Source organism: Kryptolebias marmoratus, linkage group LG8 (genome assembly GCF_001649575.2).
Source record: "Kryptolebias marmoratus isolate JLee-2015 linkage group LG8, ASM164957v2, whole genome shotgun sequence".
Lineage (NCBI taxonomy): Eukaryota > Metazoa > Chordata > Actinopteri > Cyprinodontiformes > Rivulidae > Kryptolebias > Kryptolebias marmoratus.
This window is the reverse complement of record NC_051437.1, coordinates 13,769,311-13,790,599: the sequence shown is the minus strand read 5'-3', so window position 1 is coordinate 13,790,599 and position 21,289 is coordinate 13,769,311. Positions and strand designations below refer to the sequence as shown.

Below are 21,289 nucleotides of genomic sequence, written 5' to 3'. Positions count from 1 at the left end.
TGCTAATAATATCATAATACAGAGGAATAAACACAGTTAAGGAGTTGTTGGTAAATTATTTTTGTTCTGTGTTTTAGAGGGGGAACCGATTATTTCAGACGGCTGAAATATTTGGTTCCCCCCTTGTAACTTCTGCAAAAAAAGAACAAATGTCTCCACATTCACAGGACTTGTTGTCCATGATGAGAGGAATAAACACAGTTAAGGACTTGTTGGTAAATTAACTGGTTGTTGTTGGATAATTAATGATCTAAATAACATTCAACCCGAAAGTCAGTAGGTTGTGGCGGCTATCTTTAATTGTGTTGATTCCAAAAGTTGACTGGCTGCAGATGTATATTCAATGATTATCTTCTTTACAAGTTTCATTAAAATCCATGCAGTGGCTCATAAGATATTTTGGTAACAGACACACAAACGGGCAACATTTTTGTCCACTTTTGCTTTTCACTGACAGGTGATATAAAAGTTTTTTATGAAGCCGTAGGCTTGCCGCTGCCAAGACACCTACCTTAAAATCAAAGTCTCCTTCAGAGAAGTTCTTGTGCAGAGCTGGAGACAGAAACTGCGTTGTCACCACGATGATACTGCAGGGACCAAACATTACACAATGAGCTCAAAGAAAACTGCACATTGTGCCAAAAACAAAAAATAAAAAAAATTAAAAATGGATAGAAAAATCTGCAAAGCAAGCATCACCTTCAGATCAGGATTATCTGAAGAAGTGCCTTATCTAAAAGCTTGGCTGTGCTCCCTACACTCGTCTGTGGGGCAAAATAAAACGTGTGACAGAAACCAAAAAAAGCAGGACTCACTGACTGGTCAGCAGCCGCATCACGCTCCAGTCCCGAGGGAAGATGGTCAGCTTCATTAGGTTGCGAAACACGCAGAAAATCTTCAGCAGGAATTCCTGCAAGAAAGCGCGTTACCAAAGTCTGCTCAGCCCAAGCACAGTACGCAAGTTCATCTGTTCACTCCGACCTCAGCTCAGTTTTAAACCTGATCATTCACAACTCAGGCCAGGCTCTCCCACCTTTAGTTCCTCCTTGCTGTGGAAGCTGTTGAGCAAATGGTGAAAGTGGATCTCTGTCATCTGCCGGAGCAGAGAGAGAAGGCAGGAAACATACTCCCCCTGCACAAAGGGTGAAACACCATAAACCAGAAGAAAAAGATACATTAATCAACTCAAAATAATATCCAACTTCACGGACTTTTTATTATCTGTCAAAGCGTTGCTTTGAGTGGAGGCTTACCGTTATCTCTGCGGTGCACTGGGGACAGCGTTGTCCTCTGGACGTCTCCACAGAATGAGATTTGCTCATGATGGACAGCAGAGTCTGCAGCAGCACATCCAGCAAGCTCTCCACCATCATTTCCACCTCCTCCTGAACAGAAGACTCCTGAAAAGTACATTTAAAGAGAGCTGAGGAGCGTCTAAGAGTTTCAACTTGTAACCTCCTGTGACCTTGTAAGATTTCTGATTTTAAAAAAAGGCGAACCGGGTTTATTTTGTCAAATGCGTTGAAGTTTGTACACACAGGACAGTTTACTGTACCATGGAGCTCGTCTTGATTATCGAAAAGATGCTTCCCAGGATCCCAGAACATATAAGCAGCTCCCTCTGCTGGCGCAGATGCAAATGGATGTGATGCAGAACTACCGGCAGCAAAATACTCCGGGACTCTGATAAAACAAAGCAAGTGACGAGGTAAAACTACTAAATCATGCCTGATCATTTGGTTTCTGTTTGTTTGTAAAAGAAAAAAAAAAGTTTTTAATCCTTCTCATTTGTCTCACCGGGGAAAAAGAAGAGGCGGCTCTCAACTGTGCGAGCGATGGACTGCAGTTTGACCACGTCCATGGACTGACCGATGTCCACCGTGCTGGGCATGCTCCCCAGGGTGCCCCTGACATATTCAGCCACCTCCTGAACGGTGAACATCTGCAGCAGCTCATCAAAGATATCAGGGAAACTGTTCAACAGCGCTGCCTGGGAGGGAAAATAAAGGACACAGCTTATGAAACGAATGAAGATCCGTGTGTATATAAACATCACATTTTTTACAGTGACAGAAATAAAATACATAACGTGTGTTTAAGCTACATTTTAAAAGTAAAACAAGACATTAATGTGGCGGCTGATTTTTTATTTTTTATTATTATTTTGTCTTAAATCAGCACTAAAACAAAAAGCCAAAACGTTTAATGTCTTAAAAATGAATCATCCTGTCTGAGCAGGCTGATGGCTGCACAGCATCTGCTGCAGTGTGGAACCAACACAGGGGGGTGCTGTGACTTACTGAGATGGGCGAGAGCCAAGAGATATGACCACAGAAAGGCATGCAGATGATCGCACCCCTAAAGTGTCCGAGATCAAGCCAAGGATGGAGCAACAGTCATTAAAGCATCAGTAACAGAACACACATAGTGATGGAAACAAAAGATAAAGATCAATCACTGAGACACGAATGCAAAAAAAAAAAAAAATCATAAATAAGAGAAGTTATAAAAACAAGACGAATGAAAAAGAACGACTCGTGAAAGCGTGCGGCATGCAGTGTGTTTCAGTGCACAGGATGACCTGTGTGAAGACCAGATTTTCTGAGCTGCGGCTGTCCAAACTCAGGACGAAGCGGATGGACTGGAAAAGCTCCTGGATGCTGGCTCTGAACGGCTCCTCCTCCATCCCACAGGTGGCTCTGGCGTACAGGATTCGGGACTGCACGATGAACTTGAACAGGTACTCCAGAGCCTGCGGTGGTTGTCACAGGGACAGAGGTGGAGGCCACGCGGTCAGAGAACAGCCACGTCATCGCTTAACTTTCAGCTCCTCAACAAAGACAATCAGTTCGAGGTTAAAAATCAATCTGTGTAAGAATGTTTCAGGCAGAGCGGTAGAATAGTTCTTCCGATTATCTCGCCACAAAGGCCACATGAAAATGCTGCAATATATGCATCGATATCTGCGGCGCTTTCCAGTGACTTCCTTTCAAAACATTCAGCAGGGAATCCACTTTCCGAGTCCTCAAACGGTATCACGTTACTCCTTATCAGCTCTGTTTCTCTTTGACCATTTCCTCTCTTAAGGCTAATTAATCTCCACTGACGGAGCCAGGACTGAGGCAGCAGGAAGTGAGTCCGATACTCTACCCTCATGGCTTCCTGGATGTGATCCTGTCGGACGACCTCGGCTGAGCGGTCCATGTACCACTTCAGACATCGGATCAGTTCTCTGTAGACAAAACGGCCCGTGTTAAAAAACTTTGCAGGCTTTAAAGAAACCCCATTTTGTTCAGGCTATTTTAACCTCTGAGAATCGTGTGCGTTTTGTTTTACTTGTAGGCCAGGGCGCCGGCAAAGTGGTTCTGGATGTAGGAGTCCATGACAGGTCTGAAGTGGTAGAAACGGCTGTCCCTGAGCAGGTTAATGATGAACACCTGAGCACACGCAGAGACGCGTTATCATCTATTTCCACAGCTTAAAAGTCGTCGCGCGCAATTTAATAAGTGAGTGCAGCTGTGTTCCTCAGATCTTCCTACCAGAGACTGGAAAACCAGCGGTCCATATTTATCAGTGTTGTCATCTAAGAGGCAGAAAAGCGTATCCAGGACGTCTCTCAGGAACTGAGGGAGAAAATAAAGAACTAATCTCAAAACAACCATCACATCAAAGTTACCTGAAATAGAAGCGGAGGAAATTGAAAAAAAAAAAAAAAAAAAAAAGGAAAGCCCGGTATCTAAAAACAAGGCACTAAAATGTTTTTATTATTATTATTATTATTATTATTATTATTATTATTATTATTATTATTATTATTATTATTATTATGAGACCATATTGTGGCTGAACAGCTGTCCTAAACACAATTTATTTTACTTGTAAACTAGAAAAAAAAACATTTATGAAAAAGACGTGTCCCAGCTGCTGCCAGTGGCTCACCTGTGTCTCTCACTCCCTGACTGCAAACTTAAATAAAGGCCTACAGACTGAAATGTAAGCCTCAAACAAACAGTCACTGTGTGAAAGCTATAAGTCGTAACTTAAAAATTCTTGAAATGTGAGCAGCAGAAGACTCTGATGGTCACACATATGAATTTGTATGATATTAAAAAGTTTCATGCAGGATATATGATAAATTAAAGAAGCCCTTTCAGTTTTGAAGAGAAATCATAAGCCAAAACAAAACTGAAGTCTATGAAAGCTTTTGTGTGGACTCTGTGCACCTTGAGGGGATCTGAGAGAAAACAGCAAGACCTATAGGGGTGAGGGACACGCCGGGTTAAACTAGACTACCTACATTTTCTTTGTGAACTTTTTTTACTCCTACAGCCTCTTTAGTTCTCGCAACTGTTTTGCAAATTTTGTCTACATTACACGTTGTAGTCCTACCAAAAGTCACAGCACACTATTCCTGACTGAGCCATGGTTTGATGTATAATTTGCACGTTTTCTTTTTAAAGCTGCGGGGCATGAAAACGGACAGAATAGCAGGGCTTAATGCTTATATTTTGGCATTTTTGATCAAATGTATGATCTTCAGTTTTCAAATTTAATTAAGAACTCTTTTGTACAAACCTATCTCCACCTAAAAAGCATAACAGAAATAATTTAAATAAGCATATAATCAATGAAGCTCACAGCATCTTTCAAAAAGTTTTTTTTTCACATCTCTCTAATCTTTACTTAAACAATATAAAGATAAAGTAATTACCTTTACAATCTCCTCTCCGCTGATTTGGCGAAGTCGACCGAGGATGTCCAACACCCGGTCTGGATGGGCCTTCCAGTTCAGAAGAGCCAGAAGATCGACTAAAAACAATAAAACCTCAGTCAGCTGAACCGAATCAAACAGGACTAGATGCATAGGAGGGCTCTGGACGGTGGGAGGTTACCATTCTGAGTGAGCTTGGTGGAGCAGAGTATTGTAGAGACCCAGAAGGTTTCTTTGGGGCTTCTCTGGAAAGGCAGGTTGGCTGGCAGGTTGGGGCAGCTGTTGAAGTCCTCTTTACAGCAGGGAAGGCTCAGGTACAGACCCTGGTTACTGAAGGTGGCATTTTCATCACACTAAAAGGAAAGGAGGTTTGGAGGAGACCATTAAAGGTTTGATTTAACCGGACCTCTTTAGCTTGGTATGTCTGGTCTGGAGAGCTAGTTGCTGCCACTAACTGGATGTTCAAATAAATCTAACAATACGAGCAATATGTGTAAAACTTCATATTTATTGTATAACATTGCTAACATTGAGTGAGCATATAATTTTAGTACAGATATAGAGATATGAACGTATTCTTGTGCAGAGATAACCTAGAATTTTAGTCAGTGTGATGTTATGAGTGAACATTTTATGTGTTCAGACAGGTATCTGCTTCCTGATTATGTCATCTAGTCAGAAGCTGACATTCTGACTTTTTCTAGGTTTTGAGTACTTGAGATGTAGATGAAGTCAAAACAAATATGTTGTGGGATGCAAACACCAGAATGGTGGGAGATCTAAACACAAACAAAAAAAATAAATAAACAAGAAAAGAAAAATGATAGCCTGTAGGCTAAATTATTGTAAAGGTATTTTTGGATTATTTATATGGGGTCGCTTGGTTCAGACAAAACAGAGCAAAAGAATGGGTGCATTTTATTTAATAAATTGTTAAAAAAAATGCTGTAAATACAAAAGCTGACTCCATGTGGTGCCCTAACAACACACAGGAACTCAAAACAGTGTGTAACATTGAATGGAAGAGTTTAAAAGAAATCCAAAGTTGGTTCAGACACAACTCGTTTAAACGGAAAAAAAATGGGTTTATGGTTTTAAAAGCTGGAGGTGAAGGCAAGAAGGTCAGGAGACACTGGTAAAATGTTTGAGATGTCTTATTAATATATAAGTCAGTTCTGGTTGCTGGTATAGTCAGTTTTGACTATCATGGCCCTCTGCAATAGTTTCTGTAGTTACAACAATGCAGCTACTGTACATGTTGTGTGTTTGTGTTTAACCTCGTCGTACCTTGTACACATACAGCTCGTGGATCTCGTCCGACAGCGTGGTCCCATCCTCTCTCATCAGGGGAGTGAAAGCAAATCCGAAAAGTTTCTTCTCCCCCTTGTCCTTAGCTGAAAGGAAGCACATCATAATGTCACGCATCATAGCTGCACATTTTTGAGCAGCTGTGACGGAGCCCGCCTCGGTGTGCTCGTAATCTGAGGGTGTGACTCCCCGCTGAGCTGCGGTGCTGACTCACTGGAGCAGTGTCTGAACTCGAAGCGGAGATGGGACCCTCTGAAACGGTCTATGGGAATGGGCAGCTTGACCATCTCGCTCCAGCGAGGGGTGTTGTTGTGATACAGGACGAACGAGCGGTACTCCGTGGTGTTCGGCTCTCCGGTGCCCAAACTGATGCAGTCCTGGAAGGAAAACAAAGCGCGGCGAGAAAGTTAGGCTCGCTGTTTTACTCATGTGCTGATGATAAGGTTGGTGATGTGCATCTGTGTCATACTTTGAGTGTATCCCCGTCGGCGTACAGCACATAGAGCGTGACTTCGATGTTCTTTTGGACGCTCTTGCCACCCCTCTCAAACTCCCCGCGCTCCAAGGTCAGGTACAGGTCATTGCGTGTGTCGCCTAGGACCATAAAAGACAGGAGGAACTTTATTTAATGAGCAACCTCACTAATTTTACACATTCATCTTAGACAGTGCCACTGTTTATGTGAAGAAAAGCAATAACGTAATATTGAGCTTCTTACGGCTCCAGAGGGAGCTGAATGAAACACGTCAGCCAAGTCTTGAAACCTCATACAGGAAAATGTAATTAAACAGGAAAAAAAAACAAAAAACTGCCGTATGGAGAACTTAAAGCTAAATTAGGAATGCAAAGACATCTCAGAAAGTCCCCGCTTGGGTGTTGTTCACAAATCATAACGTCATCCTCTGCTCCACAGATGAACTCTGTGTGGTCAAAAGAAATTAAGCTTCTTTGTGGATTACACTGTATGTCACTGCTCCTTTCGATTTAAAATGACCCCGATGAGTTGAGGCCTCATGGCTGCCTCAGCACCTCCTGTGAGGTCAGCAAAGAAATATCAGAGCCAACACTGAAGGAGGATTTTTTACAGTTATTTATAAAATCAGAATTTAGTTATTTATATCCATGTCATTTCCTTTGGGAAAGATGACTCACAAGCACTGATATTAGGAGGTATTTCATGCTAAGTGGAGACGAGCTAAGGAGGAGAAAATTATATGTTTTTCAGTAGAAACAAAGCTTATGAACTCATCTGAAATAAACACACGCCCTTCCTCTTCTCTGCTTTTGGATCATCTTTAGAGACCGCTAAAATACGCAACAATTATAAAATCATTGCATTTTTTTTCCGCAGAACTCAAAACGGATTCTTCATTTTTGTAGTGGGTTTCTCTTAAAAGGTTATAAATGAAAAAAATATTTTAAATGTTTACAGACTGCTCTTGAATGATCATTTGAAGAAACAGAGTTGAAGTCAAACAGGACTGTTTAGCTGACGGCTCATCACTGCAGCTATCTGCTGCCGCTGCTGCTGCTATTTGCGCTTGCAAACAACTATAAAATTATATGTAGATAATCATGTAATGCTAAACTGACGGCAATGTAAAGGATTGGAAAATAGTGTTTGCGTGAACTGCAATGACATTTTTGATGTTGGCTCTGATCAAACTAGCCGTTCAGCTGGTCAAAACTAAACTCTGCTTTTCTAAATTGAGGTCATTCAAACAACAATCTACATCAGGCAACATATTAATTGTTTATAACTGTTTCCACATAATCCTATTTAAAATGATCCGACTTTTTGGTAAATGTATAGCACCAGCCAGCTTATATGTTACTGTTTCCTCATTGTATCGGCTCGCGTTGCCCTCTCCTGGATCAATTTCCTGTGGTTTTCTCCTACTCTGTCTACTCCTTTCCTTCTTCTCCAATCCATCTCTTCATTCATCTGTGTGACCTTCCCCACCTTCCATTCCTGTGAGCCATCTGGCCTCTGGACTCCACCTCCTCTCTGTACCCATTACCGCCTGCTGCTCTTTGCCTCTTTTACCTGGCAGGATGACATCTGGGAACCCCAGCTTGCGTGTGAGCGCCAAGGCCCTGTTGAACACGGCCTGGTTCTCCCGTCTGATGTGCTCCAGCTCTCCTCGCAGCAGCTGGAGGGAAATGATGAGGCCTGGGAGGGGGGTCAGTGGCAATCAGGGAGGTGGGCACGTGTGCGAAAAAAAACAAAACAGTCCAAATGATCAAGTGAAGGGGTGGGGGGGTTGTGAGGAGAAAGGGAAAGTGGAGAAAGTAAAATGCGAACAGAAAAGAAGAGTGATGAGGAAAGGACATTAGTCAGAACGTGGGGGAAGAAAAGACAAGACAGGAGAGACATGATCAGAGCCAGAACAGAGGGAGGGAGGGGGCATTTGTTTTGTGTGGAAAAACGCATCGAAACAAAGAAAAATAAGGCTTTTGCAGAAATCTAGCCACATATTTCTGTAAAATATGAGTCATGAGTTTAAACTGTGACATGTTTGTGAGAAAAACAAACTTGCTGTCAATTGTACAAATCCCCCCTTCCTCAGTTTGTTAAAATTTCACACAGAAAAATCCTACAAGGCCACAAAAAGATCTTTTTAAGTGAGCCAACAGCTTCGTTCACTTGTTTTTTTCTAAAGGTTTCAATATCAAAGTGATAGCTAGCGGTGACAAAGATTCAGTAACATTAAAACATGCTAATCTGAGGTCTTTACTGACAACAGTTTTACCGTAGTTGGTGCTCGGCGCTGAGTACTTGGTGTTGGACTTGCGAATGATGTTCTCGTGTACCTGGTACCACTCATTCTCATTGTTACATCTGGGTTAACAAAAAGAGATGGGGACGGCTGTTAACAACACGCAAACGCACGCTTTTCAGAGCAGATGGAGGGTTCGGGATTGTGTGCACGGGGACCACATGAGCAGCATGCGTCCCAGAGCCGATTTCCTCCTGGAGAAAAGGTAGCAGCAAGGGGAGTTGCTATCAAGCAGCACATTAGCCCAAATGCACAGCACACTAAGCAGACCTGACAGCCAGCTCTCTACCAGCCTTCTTCATTACTGTGGGCCCAAAGGCCCCTGGGAAAGGCACGAGGAAATGCACAGACTGGAGCGATATAAGAGCCGACAGTTTGGAGGCAGCTCAGCACTGAATCACTGCTTACTTTTTATAAGAAGGAGCTCTTGATGTCGACAGAGAAATCCTATAAAAACATCAGCTTTCTATTACTTCAAACTGATCTGCGTGGCTGTCCTATAATCCTTACCCAAGAAACATATCATATCACTAGGTGGCAAACCATATGAATGACCTCTGACCCAGAGAGGGCGCTGAGAGGGAGAGTCCAGCTACAAGGAGACACTTCAGCTGTTGACTGACGAGAAAATAGGCTGAGCTTGCTGTTATTTTGCTTTGTCCTCAACTTTGCTCAATTATCTGAGTGTCATCCCTCTTGATCTCTTTGCCTCTTCCTCTCTGTCTCCCTCCTCCCCTCGCTTGGCCAGTATACAGGAGTGGCTGTCTGTGGCGAAGCCTAACAGCAGAAGCCAGATTCACAACATGCCAGGTGCCCTATCTCAAGCTCGGGGTGAGGAGCTATTGATTTTCCAAAGGACACTTCATTATCATTCAGGTCAAAAACACACTGGCATCAACAGAAAAGGCGTTCGGTTGTCATGCGCAAAAGTTTCACAACATTAACACACTCCTGCATCACTGCACAGGCTCCTCAACACATTTCTCAGACTACAGCAGCAATAATCGGCAAAAAAAAAGACTTGGTAAGTCATGCAAACAGAGAAACTTGAGTGCTAGAATATCTATGTAAAAGAAGGAAAACTAGAACAGTTATAGCAGGATACTGACGTGTAAACTTTGAGCACAAAGTCCTTCTCCTCTTTGAGGTCCGTGATGGTGTGGAAAACATCACTCATGGCAAGTACAGCGCAGCCATACGGCCGTCTGTACTGGACATGAGGCGGGCCTTTCTTTGAGTCGTTCAGCAGCATGCGGCCTGCAAACAAAACGGGAAAGAAAAAATGTGCCGCAAGAAAATGCCCCAAATTTTAAAATCGCAGAAAGCTCAATTTCTCTCATTTTACCAGTTCTTATGACATGTGCAACAATGTAAAGGTCTCTCTTCAAGTCTTTACTGCTTAGGTCCTACAGGGAAACGGGATTGGGAAAAATTAGTAAAAAGAATGGAAATGTAACATATTTAAATTATTTTTTACATCAGGATCAAAAAGGTCCCACCGTAAAGAGAGCACACAGACGATCAATCTTCTCTGGGTTCTTTGGTCCTCCATTTTTGTTCAGCTTCACCATGAACTTCTCACTGCAAGAAAAAAAAAAGTCAGTTCACAGTTTCAGAGACTCTGTCGACCACAAAGTGCCTAAATCAATCTGCTCGGCCGAAACAGTGTGTAGACACAACTGTGTGTGTGTGTAAAGGGGGAGGGGGAGGGGGTATGTCAGCTCACACATGCATGCAATATGTAGTGTGGCTGCCATATTAGCACTGAGATTGCTTGGCGTACCTGATCTGTTTGGCCTCGCGCGTGTCGTAAAGAGAAAAGAAGACGTCTGCATCTTCGCTGATGCTGTTGTAAGTAAAGCTTTTCAGATTGATGAAGAGGTGGTGCGACACAGGGACACGGCAGCCATCACCGTGGCGCTGCCTGATGCTATCCCCCTGGGAAGGAAGAAGAAAGTGGCCGCTAACAAGTCAGGTCTTTACGGGCTAAGGCCAAATCCCTGTCATTCTTTATGAAGACGTTTACATATAGCTAAACAAATGGGGTGTCATAGCAGGTGAATAATTAATTGTTAAATTGTTTACAGTGTTTTCTCTTCTGTTGCAAGTAAATACTTCTTATATTAACATTATTATGACTGTTCAAATTAATAACATGCGTCAACAAATGATGCAAGTCTGATAAGTGGTTTATTATTGAGCTTTCAAATAGAGTGCCTGAAAGAATAGATTGTGCTTAAAATTTAAAAATCAATATAACATAATAAACATAAAAAATGGTAAGTGAAAAAGCAAAGCCTTCACCCTACATGTTTTAATCTATGTAGGCACTTCAGCAATGAGATCCGAAAAATATACTATTTTGTTTTATTTGGACATATTAAAAATGTGGTCTTTGTATATGTATGGATAGCACATATTTGTTTTTAATGACCAAAATAACTCAGATCACCCAACCCAGTTAACTCAGTTTAACTCAACCCAGTTCAACCAAACCATCTAAATCCAAACCCAATTTCACTATAATCAAACTCAACTTAAATCCAACCCAAATTGACTCAAAACAAACTTAACAACAAACTTAATACAATCTCAACTCAACTCAACCCAGTCCAACTCTATTTAAATCCAAGCCATCTTAACTCAGCTCATCCCACTCCCAATGCAAACTTAACTAAACTAAATTAAACTAAGCCCTCCTGTATATAAAATATACTGTAAGCAAAAAAAAAAAACATTTCAAAATTTATTTATTAATTTTTTTTAGCAAGGCAGATGGTGTGTTTTGAAAAACATGTTACACAAAGGTAGAAAATCTAAAAAAAAACAACTTCTAAATCTCACTGATTACCACATTATGAAACAGCTTTATTAATCTATACTAAAGCTGGTGTGGCGTGCAGCTGGTTATAGAGCTAATAAGTTTATATGAAGCGGCTGTGATCTGGCTGTGATGCAAAACAACACCAAAGATTAAAATACTACTACTGACATGAACTAAACAAAAACGCAGCACATCTTCCTGGTACTAGTGCTATTACACCAACGAATTTCACTGAATGAACTATTCACTGTAGCATTTGTGCATGCACTGGGGCATATGTGATCCCAGTGTGAACTGGTGTTTCCACTCTGGCAGCATTGAGCATGAAACTAACTCCAGGGCCGCCAACATTATAAGCAACAGATAGCAAAAATGTGTAAAAGTAATGGTCTCAGTGTTACATGAGTGCACTGACTCCTGGATGCTTGACTGGTGCAGAGTGTTCGAAATAAAAAATGAAAAGTGAGATCTGAACGGGGAGGCAGAGTGTGGCGGTTTCATAAACAGACAGCTTTGAAATGACTGTACCTGGTTTGTGCTTTGCTGACCACAGTGTCTGCTGGATACGTGCTAAAAAAAAGAAGAAGAAAAAAAAGGATTCAAAGAAAGATGTCAGATGAGTCTGTCCAGGCTTTACACATCCCACACATCCCTGAAATTATTTACATTATAGCAGGTTCATGAACACACGACAGCACCGATGCCTCACTCGATTCTTCAGACCTTACTAAGTTTCACCTACGTTGGCCGCAGAAAGACTTATGCTGCTGTTCCTGCGGCACAAAGCGAAGCCCACATGAGGCAAAACGTGAGCATGTGGGAGGGGAGAGGACAAAGCCGGTATCACCCCCCACACACAGACACACACACACCACTCTGCGCGGTGGCCTAAAAGAACTGCCACAGCTGAAGAGGCGCCAAGGCCTCGTGCCCTGCCAAAGACAAGCTCAATTTCATCAATAGATTCAGGAGGCTTTTTGGCAGCGAAGGGCTACACTGTTGTTTCTGCACAGAGCATTTAGTGGACAAACATTCGGCGTGTAAAGCTGAGAAACATGGCAATGGGATAATGGGAGGCTGCAGGGCAGTTGGAAAATGTTTTCATCAGCATATGGAGCTTCAGCTACTGACCAGGGAGGATCTCCCTCCTAGATAACAGTCTGCAGCAGTATTACATTAGATTTCATAACATCTGCGCTGTAATAACATATTTCTAAAATTGGATATGCTTCAGTAAGTCTTCTCTCTCCCCCTCCCGCTCGCTCTCGAACTCTCTGTGTTTGTGTTTAGGTTTGGAAGTCCCACATCACTACAGCCGAAACACATTTGAGACATTATTTATTTATAGCAATGTGCTCCTCGACTGGCTCATGGTTTAAAGCGAGAAAGATTAAAATATGTGCGTTTTATATAAAAAATGAGTGAAACACTTCCTTTGCTTGTACTCTCCCGTAGCTCCACCTGGGGCTGTCACTTTGTGTTACGTTTGCATTGCTAGCTAACAATCACAGCTGCAAGAGGCGCACGCGTGCAAGAAAAGGGACACGCTGAAGGCGGTGGAAAGAAAAGCACTAAACACGAGTCACATGATGCAACTCTGACAGCTGAGTTGGGCTCTCTCTCTCTCTCTCTCTCTCTCTCTCTCTCTCTCTCTCTCTCTTTCGAGTCACCTTATAGGGATGATTTGATAATCAGTACATTCACACATCCCTTCACATCCAACAACACATCCCTATATGAAAATGACTGCGGTGCAACAATAAAAAATAAAAACAGTACGTACAAAAGCTCATAATGTCCTTGTCAGTTAGTCATGCCAATAAATATGCCCAACATTTAACTGCATTTTATCATCCAAAGAATGTGAATTTACTTTGTAAACTTGTTCAATTTAAACACACAACAGCAGAATTAGAATAGCTTGAGATTTCTTTTTTTTTGTTTGACAGTAATTAAAAATGACATACCAGTTTGTATAGCTCTGACACACTGATCTGATCTGGATCCACCATTTCAAACTCTTTTCTGGGAACAAGGTCCAGGCCGAGGTGCCTAGTGAAGGAGGGATAATGAGTGCAGACAAAAGCGAGAGGGAGAAAAACTCATTATAGCTGGTAGACAAACAACTCTTTGTAATATCAGTCAACACAGCTAGAGTTTAGCCTACTTCACATATCCAACCTACAAACAGCCCCTTCATTTGATGAACACGATGGATGAAAAACCTTTCCTTGTCTTCTGCTATGAAGTTAGACTGACTGTAAAGTGAGTCAACTCCAAATTTTAATTTTGCTTAATTTAAACACGGAAAACAGCCTTTCTTGGTTCGTCCCATCACCCCCTGAAGCTCCCTAATAAACCCAAACAGAAATCAAAGACTTAAAACAACTATTTGGGTTTTATGCCGCAGTGACTTCCTACAGTGTCCACTGGTTGCCTTGGCAACCACTCAGGGCTAAAATACAGCAGGCAGTTGTGTTACATCCAAAGCACAGGATCACTTTAACAAATATCAGGGATTGCTACAGATTTTGGAGCTACTTTGTCCAACATAAATCTTCTCTAAATCCATCAGCAGTCAGATTGGAGTTTACAATGTAAACTGTTAGTAATAGTTAAAAAAGAAAGCTAAATAAGAAAGTATCTGCACCTAACCAGCTGTGCTTTCCTTTACAGAAAGTGTATCCTGTACTAGTTTGTATCATAGCTTTGTACTAAATTTGATTTTACTGCTGTCAGATAATGAAACATTCAGTAAAGTGACCATTTGTTATTGCTTCAATGTATCCGGCAAACAAATTTCCTCTTTTTTAATTGTTATTCTGAAGGAGACAATCTGGGATTTTGCAGTTGAACAAAGATTTATGAACTTAAATAATACTCAGCATGTTTGTCTTGTAGAGACCTTCCAAAAGGTCTATAAGGGGGAAAAAACTGCCACAACAAAATGCATTGTGGTGTTTTGAGTCTCAGGCTCAAGTTACTGTAGCCTGAAATCAGAGTCTAACAGTTTCCAGGTCCCCATTCCCTGCAGGCCTCAACTATCTATCAGCTAATTGTGCTGCTTTACAGGCTTTGTAGTTTTAAAATTGATTCAAGCACAAACGTTGACCAAATGAGTGATCCAAAAGAATAAATGGAATTGTGCGCTCAATCCATTTTTCATACGACAAAGCTTCTCTGCAGCTGAGTTGATATCTTTATTTCTTGTGCAGAGGCCCGACGCGTCTCAGCTGGAGTTTGGCAACAGGAAGAAGACGATTTAAAACTTCCTCCAGGCAGATTTGCGTTGACTGTAAGCAGCTTCAGCTTCCTGACTCACTCATCTTCTAAATGACCACAAAATTCTTTCTTGGAGACGCTGTTGCACACCCACTCATCCTGCACCGTAGATCTCTCTGGTGCCAAAAAAATGTCTTCTTTAGTGGCCAACAATTAGAAACAAAATGTTTATTGAAGCTGCCGCCTTCACTTTGCAGCTCAGCTGATGTAATAGACTCATTACATTGCTACTCACTCATTGCCCCAGTCAAGGCGAACGGTGATGTGCCGCTTGATCTCGCGAGTCTGGTCCTGAGAGAGGTGGCCTTGGATCAGCTGCCGGCGCAGGTCGATGAGCTCATTCATCACATGACGGAGCTTGTGGAACAGATCCACCTTGTGTTTCTGAGTAGCCAAAAAGACTCAGCTGATATATTCAATCTCCTCTCATCTGCAGCATTCATGGCAATGTGTACATAAAATTATCAACCACAAGATTAAAACCACAAACAGAATGAGGCAAACTTGGGTTGCCACACTTTGACTTGGACATCTGACCAAAACATTAATCAAAGCCACATTATTTCTGGCATCAACATATATAAAAGTCTATAGTCTAGGTCTTTTGTTTGTTCAGGTCAGGCTTATAATCAAGACAAAATAACCGTCTAATTAAGAGGCTTTTTTTAACTCTCTGCCAGCCTGGGCAGATAATAGAACTCCATGTTTTGCAGCAGATTTACACCCATTGGTTCTGTTAAAGAAAGCATTTAACTAACAAGTATGCCATCGCCATTGTTTATCAACCAAAGATAATATGTTCAATTCAAGCGCTTCCTGTGTTTCCTAATGGCATGACAAGTCCACATTAAGCACCCAGGTTTGTTTACATAAAAGCAAAAATTAAATGCACCACAACGGACATGTAGGTTTAATGAGGATAAACACTGCGTGTTCTAAAAGCCCGGTAGCTGCTGAAAACAAAGAGTTTTGTCAGGGCTGATGAGTCCTTTTGGACCTCGTTTCTGCAGGGCTAATTGTGCACACTGTAACAAATACGCAGCTATGCTTTGGCCATTGCTCCCCGAAGTAGCGCCATGAAAATCTAACAGGCAACAGTAAAGTGAAACGTATAAATACCCAGCCAGTGCTGCATCCTATTATTATGGATGCTACTGTGGCAACATGGCCCACTCTACACAGGGGGGTAGTGGGGGTGGGGGTGGGTTGTTTTTNGAGACTTTAAGAGGAGCAGGTGTACTTTGCACTAAATTGAAAGCGTGGGTTGTTTTTTTTTGGGGGGGAGGGGGGTGAGGACAAAACCAGCACTGTTAAATCAAGGCTTCACATTAGTCAAGCCTCAGTGGAAGTTACATCATCGCACCAATGCCCGAGGCTGCTTATAGTCGCTCAGAGCGTGAGCAGTCCTCAGTAAAAGGTTATGTAAAAACTCACAGCCAGCTCTGCAACATTTAGCCACTTAGCTCCAAACTCTAAACCCCACCAACCACATCTGCCGGCCCCCTCGACACTTAACGGGATTAAAGATGCTTTAAATTTTCAGTAATCACTTTTTCCCAGCAAGCAAAGGCTGACTGAAGGTGGTGGATCTTCAGGCGATGCTGAAGCTACAAGAGGCATGCCAAGATGAGTCAACGGCTGAATGACACCACACTACAGTGGGCCATTATGTGTGTCCAACCACCATTTCTGCTCCCGCTTAGATACTGTAGCAATAGAAACATTCACCGTGAGAGTCAGAAGGGAACTTTCACTGTAAGTTTGGACCTTATTTCAAGATGAATCACGTTTCTCAGAGCCAAACTTGGTTTCTCAAGGTGTCGAAATATGTGCAAAAAGAAAATGCCTCCCAGAAAAAGCCTCCTCCAAGCAAATGAGACAACAATGGGTGCAATTTCTTAGCAAACACTGCTGTTCTTTCAACTCCGGTTGGATTTTTCTGTAACGTCAGATCCGCCCTCACATTTATTGCTTTGTGTTTTGTGTTGGACAGAGTGAGAAGCACTGTAACACACAGCTACCGACCACATAGAGCTGCTTCCACAGGACGCCCCATTCCTGCAGCGTGGAGGTGGTCTCTGTGATGATAGGGTCCTCCAGGGGCACCACTGTCTCACACAGCCTAGTGTGAAAAAAGAAGAAGAAGAACGAATCTGGGATCAATCTCCAGAGAATTTATGATATTTAATATATAAAAAACATTAAAACAAAGAGCTACATATTTATATATAGCTATATATTATATTATATCTCTTTTATATCCTACTATAAGTTGAATATGACTGAACAGTTTTCATGACATTGCACACACTGCTTTATCTTCTAATTTAGTTCACAGGTGAATGATGATGGATGAGTCCTGCAGGCTTTTGTTTTGCTAGACTATCAGTGTTTTTTTTTTTTTTTTTACTGTATATGAAAAAAGATGTGAAAATGCCTTAACGTGCACTAATAGTGCCTTTTTTCTACCTAAAACCATCCATGGCTCGAACTGAGTCCCCTTTAAAAAGCATAAACGTCTGTCATTAAATAGCAAATTAATCCAAAATTTCTCACAGGTCATTAAAATGTCATTAGCTAGGCTTGCTTTTTGTTATCTGTGTGGAAATGGTAATTTTGAAAATAATTTTACAGCTCAATAAAAAAAGCTGTCGTTCCTTGCGTGCCTAAGTTTTAAACAAGAAGCAAAGCAGCCACACAGGGCTCAGAGTATGTGCTGGGATCACTCTCGGCTACTACCACACCACATCTTAGCTCAGCATTTACACAACTGACTGGCTTATAGCTAATTTTTGGAGCTTGTTAAGTTCAAGAAGCTGTGGTGGCCATCTTGAACTGAGCTGACTGCAGAAGTTAATCAGCTGTAGATGCACATCCAGTAATTACAGTCCATCCAGTGACTCAAGAGATATTTTGTGAATTCTACAGACAAACAAACACACACAGGCAATTACATGATCGCCCACCTTGCATGCAGGTCATAATAATATTAATAATAATAAGGCATCAAAAGACATCATTTAATTGAATTAGGTTTAAAATATTCCTCTCCAATTTGAGCTCCCGATCAAACATTGTCAAAAACCAATAATTTGTCCATGGACAAACTTAAAATGGAAGCTTATAAAACAACGAGGAACATTATGTTTTAGGAGTGAGTCTTAAGGAGCGTAGAGATTTATACAGTTTTAATTTATTCAGGTAATAGTAGGAAGACTGGTCCAAAAATGCTAAGCTTGAGGTTTAACAATCAGAGGGATTTCTCTTGATGTCTATGTTGATATATACCGTATGTGTTTGCAGACTGCATTTAGACTAACAGCTAATTAAGAGCTTTTTATTGTAAAACCTACATAAGGTTTTTATATTATGAACAAGCACATGCAGAGGAAGAGAGAAAGAAATTAAAGGGCAGTTTGGGAGTTCAGCTTAGCTCATTTTATTGCTTTCAATATGTGAAAAGTCATTCTTATTAGTAGACTATCAGCTCTACTTCCTGTTTACTTCCTGCTGCCAGGACCGTCTAAGTTAAACTGCGTGAAACTTTCAAGTAATTTATCCAGGACAAATACCTGCCAGTATAAAAACCACACAAATGCACATCACGGCTTTAAGAAAAACATTTAAAGAGCAATGTAAATTGTTTTGGCTACAGTTGGTGGAGCTCCCATGTAAAAGCAGACCACACATCCTTCCTGTGTGTCCGCTCTCGTCGGGAAGCATAAAAGCAAAGGTTAGACCTCTTGTGGTGCTTTGCACTTTGCTCACAAAGCCCTTGAGTGTGCCGCAGCGACTCAAATGTAAGACTGTATGCTGTTTGTGGAACATGGCGAGCGTCTCCGTCTGTAACAGAGTGAGGGGTGGGTGATCGTCTGGGGCTCGGCTGCTTTGGGAGAACAACACAGATGCAGTAGGTGTGTCACCTCATTAACTCCATTACACAACAAAGCAGATTTCCTAAAGTGCATCTCCCGCAGCGAGGAAGTTTAATAATGTCAGTTTGAAAGCCCACGCTTTTAATTGTTCCAGCGAAAATGCCTGCTTTAGTCGCTCAGCTGAGGGATTCTGTTATAACTTCCACCGTGTCCAAACTTCAAGTTCACACTGAGCCACAGATCTTGTCGTCTGCAGATGCATTAGGATAATGGGGAAAAAAAGCCCTGCTGCCTGGCGTTGGGTTCACCTTTATTCCGGTCTGTGACCGCCTAAGAAGACTGCAGAGTGTGCAGACACCAGCAGCTGTCGGGTGGTAATTCTCTTTATATTAGACAGCTAATGAGGGAGGGATACACACCCTCTGACAATGATAAGTTGATGAATCTGTAACAAACAACACATATATAAAGCTAGTGAGTCTGAAGAGTAAAGAGTCTGAAAATCATCCTATAATAGATCTAAATATTAAAGGTCTAGCATTCCTTGAAGGAATGCATATCGCCTGCCACCTTTCATGCATAAATATGAAACAAAGATCATCTGCCTTTGCTGCAGAATCTAGATTATAAACAGTCAATTGGCATACATGTTTGGGATGACTTTCATGACAGTTACATGATCGCCCGCCAATCCTGGCAGCATGCAATCACAAACCTGTTAATGGCGGAGCTGTAGAGTAAAACTGATGTTGATGTTGTAAACAGGTCACACAAACTATGAGCTGCATTCCTGAACAACCTTAAATAATCTGAAAGGTAATTACTTTTAACAGCTTCTTTAAATCTGTGCTGCTTCCTATAATAACTAAACCCCAAGAACATTTGGCAGATCAGATGATGCTTCTTAAGTGTGGGAATTGTTTCTTTGCTTGCTAAGATTGATGGGTTTAATTGACAACTTTCGGAAAGTTCAGCAAAACGATTCCATCCACATATAAATTTTATAGATTATAAAGAAAAGAATACTAGTTAAAAGAAAAACTGCAAAGGTTTTGTCTCCCAGAATTAAATGCGTCAGAAAAATCAAGATACTTTGTCACACTCGTGGAAAAAAATCCTATAAATCTAATTTAGCTTAGAAGCAGTCCTAGATTATGCTAATATAACCAGCGATATTAACTGGATCACGTTAACATCAAAATGAACAACCTGAGCAGCTTAAAGCTTTATTCAGCTTAATTCTCTAAGTCACTCAGTGTGATAATAAAATATTTCTAGTTGTCTGAACACTGATAACCTGAGTTCAGTGTAAAACGTCTAACTTTACCATGCCTACACATACACAGATAACTCTGACACAGATGCTGTCCTAAATCAGTATCTGTAGCAGTAATGATCTCTGTATTGTTGTGGCAGCTGGCCAGCTAATGCATTCATACTATAATTTATTTATTATCAAAATACAATGTCTTTCATGGGTAAAATTTCTTATTTGATTGGCTCCCAACAGCAGCACAACACAACCTTTTTGTCTTCGCTTAATCTGAAAGTATGTCACTGAGTCATTCTGATTTGAAAATAAAGAGTTTGGTCGTCGCAAACCAGAGTGAAATTACTCAGTTTTCCCATTCCGCCTCAAGTCTGCCTCCATTTTCTTATTCACTGAACATACTAAAAGACAAAAGAAGCCTGACACCCCAACAGCTAAGTTGTCACCAGTATAAAGAAGAACCCGTCATTACATCAACCTCATCTTCAGAGGAGAGTTTGGGTTTTTTTCCCGGGACAAACGTATCCGCAGCGGTTAGTTAAAACTGGTTCACCGACTGTAGACAGAGCAACACCTGAATCACTGAAAGATTTTGGCTAAAAGAGACATCAATACCCGCTGTCATCGGATAAATAAGTGAAACATAGGCGTTTGCTGTTAGCAAAGTGAGCAGTCTGTATTTTGGCTAACTTACACTTTATTCTCCTGCAACACAAAGCTACATAGAAGTTTTTGAATGGTTTTAAGTCTGGTTTCAGTTTGCCTCGGTTTACTTTCTCTATGTCGCGCCAACGTTCGACAAGCAGCTCATTTCCAGGAACTTGACAAAAAGAAATGCAGCAGCCACAATCGCTTGGCACCGGCGGGAAACGAAAACTTGCCTCTCAGAAGTGGGAGTGTGGGCTGATGAGATTCTTTTAACGGCAAAACATCCCACAGCTGTCAACTCTTTTCAGCCAAAGCTTTTATTTTTTATTTATTTTTTGCTTAACTCTAACTCGGGAAATGCATAAAATCTCCGGTTCCGCGTTGTTCCCATTCCAAGCGGGTCTAAGGAAATGTGAAAACGTGGAACTTGCAGAACCCATGAAATGCTTTCTGTGCCACTGGCTGCAGCAGAAGCCCACAGCATGATCAATCCGCTCTCGTGCTCAAGAGTTGGAGAGCTTTTTTGTTTTATATATATATATATATATATATATATATATATATATATATATATATATATATATATATATA

The 21,289-nt window shown here is 41.4% G+C and overlaps 1 protein-coding gene across 5 annotated transcripts in view; it reads right to left on the bottom strand.

The window, feature by feature from the left end:
• LOC108232072 (dedicator of cytokinesis protein 3) overlaps nucleotides 1–21,289 on the bottom strand; it is a 57,359-nt gene that overhangs the window by 21,408 nt on the left and 14,662 nt on the right. For all 5 annotated transcript variants that reach the window (XM_017409630.3, XM_017409634.3, XM_017409632.3 and 2 more), the window contains exons 5-29: nucleotides 16,931–17,027; nucleotides 15,141–15,289; nucleotides 13,591–13,675; nucleotides 12,152–12,193; nucleotides 10,583–10,737; nucleotides 10,299–10,380; nucleotides 10,145–10,205; nucleotides 9,909–10,056; nucleotides 8,773–8,861; nucleotides 8,067–8,192; nucleotides 6,489–6,613; nucleotides 6,234–6,396; nucleotides 5,999–6,105; nucleotides 4,893–5,064; nucleotides 4,712–4,809; nucleotides 3,540–3,623; nucleotides 3,337–3,437; nucleotides 3,151–3,232; nucleotides 2,582–2,752; nucleotides 1,798–1,990; nucleotides 1,556–1,683; nucleotides 1,254–1,400; nucleotides 1,034–1,132; nucleotides 816–910; nucleotides 512–587 (exon numbers count right to left, since the gene is read on the bottom strand). In XM_017409630.3, the coding sequence (XP_017265119.1) occupies nucleotides 512–587; nucleotides 816–910; nucleotides 1,034–1,132; nucleotides 1,254–1,400; nucleotides 1,556–1,683; nucleotides 1,798–1,990; nucleotides 2,582–2,752; nucleotides 3,151–3,232; nucleotides 3,337–3,437; nucleotides 3,540–3,623; nucleotides 4,712–4,809; nucleotides 4,893–5,064; nucleotides 5,999–6,105; nucleotides 6,234–6,396; nucleotides 6,489–6,613; nucleotides 8,067–8,192; nucleotides 8,773–8,861; nucleotides 9,909–10,056; nucleotides 10,145–10,205; nucleotides 10,299–10,380; nucleotides 10,583–10,737; nucleotides 12,152–12,193; nucleotides 13,591–13,675; nucleotides 15,141–15,289; nucleotides 16,931–17,027 (2,875 nt within the window). The remainder of the gene's footprint in view (nucleotides 1–511; nucleotides 588–815; nucleotides 911–1,033; nucleotides 1,133–1,253; nucleotides 1,401–1,555; nucleotides 1,684–1,797; nucleotides 1,991–2,581; nucleotides 2,753–3,150; nucleotides 3,233–3,336; nucleotides 3,438–3,539; nucleotides 3,624–4,711; nucleotides 4,810–4,892; nucleotides 5,065–5,998; nucleotides 6,106–6,233; nucleotides 6,397–6,488; nucleotides 6,614–8,066; nucleotides 8,193–8,772; nucleotides 8,862–9,908; nucleotides 10,057–10,144; nucleotides 10,206–10,298; nucleotides 10,381–10,582; nucleotides 10,738–12,151; nucleotides 12,194–13,590; nucleotides 13,676–15,140; nucleotides 15,290–16,930; nucleotides 17,028–21,289) is intronic.